The sequence below is a fragment of the Lactuca virosa genome, chromosome 5 (genome assembly GCF_052849685.1).
Source record: "Lactuca virosa cultivar CGN04683 chromosome 5, Lactuca_virosa_CGN04683_v6, whole genome shotgun sequence".
NCBI lineage: Eukaryota > Viridiplantae > Streptophyta > Magnoliopsida > Asterales > Asteraceae > Lactuca > Lactuca virosa.
The window spans coordinates 176,044,884-176,054,843 of record NC_136430.1 but is presented as its reverse complement, the minus strand read 5'-3'; the positions used below and the strand labels follow the sequence as shown (position 1 = coordinate 176,054,843).

At 36.6% G+C, this 9,960-nt stretch overlaps 2 protein-coding genes across 3 annotated transcripts; one reads left to right on the top strand and one right to left on the bottom strand.

The window, feature by feature from the left end:
* Positions 1-662: 662 nt before the first annotated feature.
* LOC145116626 (uncharacterized) lies at positions 663-5,943 on the bottom strand. Of its 2 annotated transcripts, XM_079052948.1 has the most exons (9): positions 5,465-5,943; positions 4,499-5,066; positions 4,281-4,433; positions 3,481-4,141; positions 2,873-3,399; positions 2,714-2,793; positions 2,319-2,399; positions 1,095-1,481; positions 663-854 (listed from the first exon to the last, which is right to left on the bottom strand). In XM_079052948.1, exons 2-4 carry the CDS (start codon positions 4,852-4,854, stop codon positions 4,090-4,092), a joined length of 561 nt encoding a protein of 186 aa, XP_078909074.1. In that variant the 5' UTR covers positions 4,855-5,066; positions 5,465-5,943; the 3' UTR covers positions 663-854; positions 1,095-1,481; positions 2,319-2,399; positions 2,714-2,793; positions 2,873-3,399; positions 3,481-4,089. The 2 variants fall into 2 exon arrangements, with proteins under 2 accessions (XP_078909074.1, XP_078909073.1); XM_079052947.1 differs by lacking the exon at positions 3,481-4,141 and having other exon boundaries at positions 2,873-3,015.
* A 110-nt stretch (positions 5,944-6,053) lies between these two features.
* Positions 6,054-7,381, top strand: LOC145116625 (Calcium-dependent lipid-binding (CaLB domain) family protein). Its single transcript, XM_079052946.1, has one exon. It carries the CDS (start codon positions 6,181-6,183, stop codon positions 7,267-7,269), a length of 1,089 nt encoding a protein of 362 aa, XP_078909072.1. The 5' UTR covers positions 6,054-6,180; the 3' UTR covers positions 7,270-7,381.
* The last annotated feature ends 2,579 nt before the right edge of the window (positions 7,382-9,960 follow it).

Genomic DNA, 9,960 nt, shown 5'->3' with positions numbered 1-9,960 from the left:
ACCAACCCACTCTCCGCCATCAGCTGCATAAGAAGTCTCTGTCATCTTCCCCTAACTAGCTCGCGAATACCATTGCATATCACTAAGACCAGATAATTCTTCAAATGAGAGGTCCTACCCTACAACGGTTAGACTCAAACGAGAGCTGGGAAATAAGGCTAAACCTAACCTTCTGAAATTATTTAGTCATCGCAATATGCAACTTAACATATTTATTTACTAGTTATTTAAAGATAACTAGAACTCCTAAAAGCACAAAGCAATCAACATTTGAGCATCGAGTAAACATAATCAAGCATATCCTAATCAGGCCATCATATCGCTGACTAATCTGTACTAGCATGCAGTTCATAAAGCTCATACACATATAACAGGAACATAAGGCATCCTTCCTAGATCCTTAGCCCTAATCTAGCATGTAGTTCTCATAAACACATCATAACATAAACTTGTATGGGTAATTTGGGAGTACTTACTTGAGCTCGGTTGATTGCATGCACCACACCCTTTTCTCTTTTTAAATTCTTTTCAAAATTCTTTTTATAAAAATGATTTTCTTTTGAAAATTATACCAAGTCCTCAGTTTAAGTCCAGACACACCCGAGAGTGTGTCCGAATCCCTCAAAGCAAGGCTCTGATACCAACTTGAAACATCCCAAAAATACAGTCCAAAAATTTCATTTTATATCATTAGGAAAACCATAAGTCATCAAGCATCATATAAAAACCATAAGTCATGTATCTCAAAATGTCATAACATCTGTCAAAATATATCAGAGTATAAACATCGCAGGCTAACAAATGGTGTGTGCAGTGCAATCATCCCGAGCTCTTCCCCTAGCTACCGAAAGTACCTGAAACCAAAACTAAAAATTGTAAGCATGAATCTTAGTGAGTCTCCCCAAACTACCACATACCATACACATAAACACATATAACATACATTGGGCCCCGCCCTGCTACATCGGGAACTTCCCGACATTGGCCTTGTCCGGCATCGGGCCCCGCCCGGCATCAGACCGCATCCGACATCGAGCAAAGGTCGGCATACATAAGATCATAACTACTATTACACATAATATGAGCTTAATCACCTAATCAGAAACATATAAACGTTCCTCGGGCCCCGCCCGACATCAGACCGAAATCCGAAAAGCATACAACCATTCATCGGGAACCACCCCGGCATCGGACCGTAGTCTGGAAGCATACAGATACAAACACATGCAAGAATCACAAAGACATCAAGCATACTAACATTCTTCGGGTACCGCCCCGACATTGGATCAAAACCCAAAAAGCATATAAACCTTCATTGGGCCCCGCCCGGCATCGGACCTTAGTCCGGAACATACTAACATACATAAACGGGCCGACCTTAGTGCCTTTGACCCGTTCCTACTAGAAGAAAATTCACCTCGCAAGCTATCTGTGAAATCTCGTGTGAGGAATCTCTGACGGCTGCTCCAACGATTCCCCGACTATCATTATCACAATAACACTTAGTCAAAGTCTGATAATCCTTCTTAGGGTAAAATGATCATTTTACCCCTGGTCAAAGTCAACATTCTGGTCAAAGTCAACGTTCTGGGTTGACTCAACTCGCCGAGTTCTATAAATCAAAAACCCAGAAATCACGATCCAACTCGTCGAGTCATCCCCCCTGACTCGCCAAGTTCCCTGGCTACTCATAGTCGCGATTGGGCGATTCTACTCGTCGAGTCCCTTTGCAGTCTTGTCGAGTTCTACCTTGTATAAAATCGGGACAAATCGACACAACTCGTCGAGTCCCTCTCTAGACTCGCCGAGTTCCTCAGTCTGTTTGGGCCATCTTAAAGGATTAAGCCCCTACTCTTCAGATCTAAGCTTCTTGTTTCTCATATACACTGAAAATGTCTTTTTAAGGGTAAAGTTTCCAACTTTACCCACTAATACCTCCATTTGACGGTTTTAGCTCAAACCCTAAATCTTTAAGACTTAGATCTTGGTCCACAAGTCATCCGTACTCCAAACTAAAGCATACAAACAGAGATCTAGGCCTTAGACATCATTTGAACATGTAAAGCTTCTGCCTTTTCCTCCATGCATGGCCTTTTGGGGCGTAGAAGGCCAAAATGACATCTTAGAGCTTGCATGGGGCTCCAATGGCATAAAGTTTGCACCTTTATGCCATAACAGCCCTTCAAGGTCCTAGATCTGGGAGAATACCCACTTGGGTCGTCCATTTCCCAAAAGCTAACATTCTTGGACCAAAAACCCCATAAAAAGTGAAATGAAGAGATCTAAGAAATCATTAAGCAAGTTTGATACTTGCTTACCCGAAAATGCTGCAAATGAAGTGTAGTTTCTGGATCTACTCTCTTCCTCTTGAGCCATCTAGCTTCCTCTTCTTCCACAAGCTTCAAAAGCACAAGTTTTCTTTCAAAAAGGTCTCACAATCTCACACAAGGCTCTAGGGTTTCGTGGTTAGGGTTTTGGGACTTGGAGGCTGTAAATGAGGTTGGAATAAGGGGATTAAGATGCTTAAATAGGGTGCAAAACTCCGCAATTAAGGTTTCACTCTGGCAGTCCTACTCGTCGAGTTGAGGCTCGCAACTCGTCGAGTAGGTGACTTAAAATCCCGCGTCAATTCTGGTTTCTACTCGACGAGTTTGGGGCTCCCAGCTCGTCGAGTTGCTCTACATAAATGAATAAAATATAATTAAATGCGTACCAGGAACCAGACGTTACATATTTAAATGTAGCACTACCAAAAAACCAATGGACACCAACAACGTTTATGGGGAATAGAACCTGCAAACAAAAAAAATAAAATAGTCGTAAATTCATTAATATTATATATATAAATAAATAATTATTAAACTTAACTAACCATATCCACATCCTTCCATTTAGGATAACATCCAATACCATTTGCTACATTCCTAAAAAAATGATTTTTCGGGTTGCAAATTGAGTTCTTGAGGGTATATCGGCCACATTGCATTCGCCGGTCGTCTTTCCATGAGCAAGCCACTCCATATCGCAATATGATGTACATTTTAAGATAAAAATGTTACAATTATTTATATAAATTATCGTCTAAAAAAGTAGTTAAAATTTAACGAATTTTATCGAAGAAATTAACCACCCAGAGTTAGTAACTGCAAGTAACCTTGACCAAAACTCCACATCTAGTGGGAGTATATGCATCCTATGTGTAGTGTTGAAGTTGGAAGAGATCATATTTCATTCTTTCCAAAAACCTAACGTACTAGCAGCATAAAGACTATCTAACAGTAGATGATTTGAAACATCATTACTATCTTCATTCACAATGTCTTCATTTGCTTTTTCAGGACTCTCCACTGTTTTTTTCCTTGCTTTGGTGATTTTCTTCAATTTTGGTGTGGATTGCATCTAAAAAAATTAAAATGTTAAATAATTATCAATAACGTAATATTTTATAAATACACCAAATTTAAAATATGAGTTTTGTACCACTATGAACGGCGTAGACTAATACCATGCAACACCCCTCTTTCATTGCAGCCTAACAATAGGAGTCACTATTTTTTTGTGATGTTCACCCACGTCTGGTGACGGCTCAACATGCGTAGGTGTAAGCCCAACTTCCCCCCTCCAAACCATGCGTAGATGTATCATCATAATCCAACTGTGGACCATGGTAATATGTTTCTTCCTCCTCTTCATTTACCATGTCCTCCTCCTCTCCAAACCATGTATCTGGTTCATCTTTAATCTGTAATACACGGTCTACTTTAGAAGTTAAGTCAGCCACAACGCCTATTAGACGATTCACCAATGTCTTTGTGCTCATCTTCTTCTTCTTTACCGACCTTGTTGATGTGTCACTTGACATATAAGTTTTTTCTACTTCAGACTGTTGCAAGGTAGAAGCATTTGTGGCAGTTTCAGTCGAAGATGTTTTCGACTTGTACTTCTTTCTTCGAGGAGGCGAGGTAACAATAGGTGGACTATGTTTCCGTGAGGGGGACTCTTCATGGTTAAGAGTCCAATTGACATAACGAAAATAAAACGACAACATGAGCTCTGTCTCGTTTGTCACAATAACAATACTGGGTTGCCTCATTCGTATATAATACCGGGTTGCCTCTGGGAACGTCTCCAAAATCCATATCTTAGAAAAAGGTAAGTATAATGCTATTATAGTATAAAACTGAAAGTACAACGGTATTATATAGTACAAACGAAAGTACAATGCTATTATCGTATAAAAAACTAAAGTATGATAACTATTTAAATGCATTAGAAACTACCTTAAACGGAAGCATAAACCAACAACGGGATACTTGTATATTTTCTTGGATTTGGGATTGACCTGCTTGAATATTCTAAAATTTTCTATTTTTTCAAACATTCCACGCATCAACCCCGAAGTATAGGCCCAGAAATATGTACCCCATGCAAACCTGCAATTTTCAATTTATTTATTATAATTATTATTGTATTTATACACAAATTTTAAATGTAATACCTGTTACAATCATCTATATTATCAGCAAGCTTATATATTGCCGCGAGAATGCCCGTTTTAACGTCCCGTCCGTGGAGACCTTTCAACATAAAAACAAGATGGATAAGCATTACAACATCTTCATCCTGAAGTGCCAAATAATTCAGAGACATAATGTAGTCTTCTAAATCTTTGAGCCGCAAACGTGCATCTGTAATGTCTGGGAACAACCGAGCACGAAGATTTGAATTTGACCGACCTCTTTCTTCATGGAGTAAATCCACATAAGGACCAACTCTTAAACCACAAATCAAAATATATTCAGTTTCACCAAAATCCAACTGCATCCCGTGTATCTCAAAAAGAAATCTCCTCATTTCAAACACTTGTTGAGACCTTACTTAATGCAACATCAACAAATGCACAAGTAAGGGTCACCATTGGGGACATGCATTCCTAAGAATCTTCCAAACGGTGAAGCTTCAAATAATACTCGTTGCGATTGTGTTAGGCGCGGAAAACAGTCTTTAATTATCGTACCGACCACGCATTTTAAAGTTAAATCTGTTTTTTGATCGAGATCATCGTGCTACAAAACATATACATTTAATTTAATATAAAACGTTAGTAATTGAAAATAAAAAACAAGGTTTCAAAATTACTTTTCTAATTCGGTTTATGAAATAAATAACAACGTACTTTTTATTTAATAAATAATTGATATAAAAGGGGAAAAAATACATTTAAGGTCATTCTGCAGAGGAAAAAAGGCATTTAAGGTCATTCCGCGGAGGTTAGAGGTCATTCCGAGGAGGTCCCTCTGCGGAGTGACCTACCCCTCCGCGGATTGGATTCGCTAATTCAAAACCAGTTAATCCTAAATCTAAATCTATACATATTGAAGGTTATCAATTGCATTTTCGTAACATTTGAATCTTAAATATATACAATACGACATTAATCCAAAGAGGGAAACGTGAAAAATACCCGGGATCTGTATCCATCGGAGAAAATATTGGGAAAATTGCACTCCATCGGTGCCGGATTTTGCTGGTTCAAGTCGTTGTCGCCGGAAAATGACGTCGTTGAACTTGTTGTCACCGGGTTTGTACTCGTTCTTGCTGGAAAATTGATAAAATCTACCAATGCGGAGACACAAACAACAAATCGAAGTGGAAGAGGAATCGGGGGACCAGTGGGAGAACAAAGAGGAAACCCATTTTTGTCAAAGAGGGGAAGAGGGAAATTACGAAAATACCCCCACTCCGCGGAGCCCGTAGAGAGTTCTCCGCGGAATCAATGTCTATAATCGGAAAGATCTGTTTTTGTGACTAAATTTTGAAATACCCAAAAATGTGATATTTTCCCTTTAAATATTCTTGTGATGAACTCTTTATTCAAACTTATTTCCTTGAAATATAAACCAACGGAATAAGAAAATAAAGTGTTCAAAATAAAGATATAAAATAACCCAACGTAATCAATAACGCGTGTACGTCCTTTTCGTTGTTTATTCAAAACAATCCAACGGTTCTCATTTGCTTGATCATTGATATTACTTCACATCATCAAATTGCATTGTGCATTTCCTAGAAAAGATCGTCTAGAAAAGATCGTGGACTTCATCTCGATACTCGGTTTTTCTTTCTATATATTCCTTCATCCCCAAATTCTGAACTTGATTTCAAATTAAGCAACTACCCATGGCGGACAGATCGTTGGAGCTCACACTAATATCTGCAAAAGGACTCAATAAAATCAATCTCGTCGGAAAAATGGATGTTTACGCCGTTGTTTACATCAGCGGCGCCGGGAATCAAGATCAGAAGCAGAAAACCCACGTTGATAAGGATGGAGATTCAAATCCTACATGGAATTATCAGATGAAGTTTAAGATCGATGAATCTGCTGCGTTACAGAACCGATTGACGCTTGTTGTTAAGATCAAAACCGAAGGGATGTTCGGCGATAAGGATTTGGGGGAAATTCATGTTCCGATCAAGGAGCTTCTCGATGGCGCGTTGACCGGAGGTAAGCCGTTACAGTTTGTTAGTTATCAGGTGAGGAAACCCTCAGGTAAGCCAAAAGGTGAACTCAGTTTTTCGTATAAGGTTGGGGAGAAACCCGCCGGCGTTGGTAAAGTGGACGAACCAGTAACGGCTTATCCTGCCGGAAAACCTAATAACGTGGATGAGCCTGTGACGGCTTATCCAGCGGAGAAGCCTAACAAGGTTGATGAGCCTTTTACCGCTTATCCAAGTTATCCCGGAGCGAAGCCTAATAAGGGCGATGACGCTGTTACAGCATACCCTGCGGTTGCTTCTGGATCTAGTTCGATGTATCCACCGCCTTATGCGGCGCCATCTGGTGCATCTTCTGGACCTTACCCACCACCCGCCGCCGCTGCTTCCGGACCTTACCCACCACCCGGTGGTGCTACTGGATACCCACCAGCCGGAGGTGCGTATTATCCGCCCCCTGCCGGATACCCTCAACCACAGACTGGATACCCTCAACAACAGGCTGGATACCCATATCAACAACAACCGAGTTACGGTGGTTACCCTCCACCACCTCCCGGGTACGGTGGCTATCCTCCTCAACAGGGGTATGGGTACCCGCCGGTGCAGCCACCACAACAGGCTAAGAAGAAAAACAAATTCGGTATGGGGTTGGGAGCTGGATTGCTGGGAGGTGCATTGGGAGGTTTGTTGATCGGAGATATGGTGTCGGATGCTGCTGACGGCGGCGGATGCGGTGGTGGTTGTGGCGGCGGCTGCGGTGGATTTTAATACATAAAAGGTTTGTATGTAGGATGAGTATCTCTCGTAAAGAAAGACTAAAAGGTGTGGATTGCCTTGTAATAATTGTGATTCCTATCATCAAAATAGGCTTTTTCTTGTATTTTTAAATTGTGTTCAATGATTTAAAAAAAAAAAAAAAAAAAAAAAAAACTAAATTACTTTTGTAACACAAGTCCCGTTGATAATTAACCAGGTTAGGAGAGGTAGGTTTGATCTTCGCCAAGGACAAATTTGTAAATTGCAGATATTGATGAAAATTTGTTCATTTACAAAAAACAGGTGACCAATTGTCTTGCTATTTTTTTTTTTTTTGTTTTCTACGCATAAATATATAATCTTACAATAACATCTAACTTTTTGAAATGGTTTTTTTTTTATCTTCATAAAATGTGTAAACTATATTAAATCAACAAATTAAAAGTGATTCCAGATCTAGAATATTTATGATATTATATAGATCAATAAAAAGTTATTTTTGTTTTTCTCAATGACTAATGAAATTTTCTTGAATTTCATTGACCATATATATTATATCTATTATTTTAAGACACCAAATAATATACTTCCCCCTAATGCCATAAGGATGTAGACAAAACAAAATTTGTTTACCTAAAAGCATCTCCAATAGTAAATCTATATCATAGGTCAAAAATATTGTCACACTCTAATTTTATTGATCTCTAATTAAATTGTTTCGTTCAAATTTTTATGACTTTTTTTGTAATTTAATTATTTTATTCTTATCTATCTAAAATATTATATGAAACCCCCTAGTTTAACTAATCCTATTTTAAACACATCATATTTTAATATAAACATTAATTCACATACAAACGATTTATATATTACTAGAATTTATATTTATATATTATATATTTGTTTATTTATAAATTTTAGATAAATAATAAATAAATCAAAGTAAATCAAAGGTAGAAAATGAAATATCTTTAAAGAGAAAGGGATTGATTGTTCAAACCTTTAAATTAGATTGACCATTCAATATTGGTCAATAAAAATAAACAAATAGGTCATGCACTCCAATGATGTTTAATTATTTTGACCACTTAAACAAATAACAATAAGCTATAAAAAAACCTATCATTGGAGATACTCTAAGGACTTAATATACAAAAAAGACTAAGGTGGTGTTTGTTTTTTGTCTGCAGAGCTGCGTGGCCTCTTCTGTCTGTGCCGTGCAGACCACGCGCAGACATTAGTCTTCGCAGACTGTTTGTTTTTTTAAGACGGCAGACCTAAAAATGTCTGTGCGCCCTCTTCTTGGCGCAGATGTGGAGCAGAGTCTTCTAGCATCTTCAGAAATCTTGTAGACTAAAAAAACACATATATCTATATTTTTTTAAAGTTTTTTTTAATTTATATTTTTTCCAACTTTACTAATGATAAAAAATTTGAAAAAAAAAATTTCAAAACTTAAAAAAAAAAACGTTCGACGATACAAACATATATTTTTGACAAATTTATAAATAAAGATTTATTACAATAATAGTCGTTGAAGTTGTTTATATAAATACGAAAAAAAATCATAATATATTCTTATATTTTTTTGCTAAATTTTTTAAAACATTATTTAATACACTATCGTCAATTTCTCAAGAAAATATTTATGTTATGTTTTTAATGGATTTGATTGAAAAAATCGAAGTTTATTTTCATCCATTTATGTATCAAATTTTTTGATCCTTAATTATAATGTTTAGTTATAATTTTGCAACCAAAGTTGTTGGTTTTATCAAATATATACGTTAATTCATACCATTTTTATTTTTATTTTTTATACAATAATACATAAAAGTTGATCTAGATTTGTTATTTATTTATAACAAAGTCATAAAAATATTAAAAAAAACACTTTGAAGTTTAAAAAAATCAGTTTATTTAGATTTCATTTATTTTAGTAGCCCGCAGATGTTAAAAAAACAAACAGTCTTCTTTTTTCAGATTGCAGACGTTTGGTCTACATCTTCTACTGCAGAGGTCCACAGATGTGGTCCGCAGACTGCATACATTTTGCTCAGAAAAAACTAACAGCACTTAACATAAGTCATTTTTAAAAAAATATAAATAGTTGATCGTTGAATTTCAATATTTTTATACTTAATTAATCTATAATTTATAATGAATTAATGTGTTTCTATAACTTACATAATTTTTTTATAGTAAATTGAAAATATTATTATATAAGTTGATAATTGAAGGACATTGGCATTTTTTATTAGAATCCAATAATATATGGTTGTCATTTGCTTACTTTGTGTATGATTATGGACAAAGGATAAAAAATGCCCAAGAATATACCCTGAGTATCATTTTGGTCATAGTGTTGCATCGTGCAAAGGCATCAAAGTCACAATGGTTGTTCACGTCACCCATGAGATCATATCGTAGATTCTCGACTGCATAACCAATGATTTGAAATTTAAATTCTAACCCGACCCGGCCTTTCATGATTTCAACTGAATCAACTCCCTAGTCTCCATTGGAACCTCCGGATTCTTCTACTCCAACCTGTTGAATAATGGAAAGATCATGAAATCTAACCACCGATTATTCATATTTTTCCAAAACCATGATTACTTGAATAAATTCTTTTTGCTATGATTATATATTATTGAAAATAAAATGTTAAATCGTATCATTTGGACATGTATAATCTCAAAG

What these genes read in the sequence shown, in the direction of transcription:
- LOC145116626 (XM_079052947.1), bottom strand. Translation starts at nt 4,854, where the DNA reads ATGAGGAGATTTCTTTTTGAGATACACGGGATGCAGTTGGATTTTGGT. An exon ending in AATATAGATGATTGTAACAG is followed by an intron (nt 4,434 to 4,498) that starts GTATTACATTTA and finishes TGAAAATTGCAG; the next exon opens with GTTTGCATGGGGTACATATT. An exon ending in GGTTTATGCTTCCGTTTAAG is followed by an intron (nt 3,016 to 4,280) that starts GTAGTTTCTAAT and finishes TGCGATATGGAG; the next exon opens with TGGCTTGCTCATGGAAAGAC.
- LOC145116625 (XM_079052946.1), top strand. Translation starts at nt 6,181, where the DNA reads ATGGCGGACAGATCGTTGGAGCTCACACTAATATCTGCAAAAGGACTC.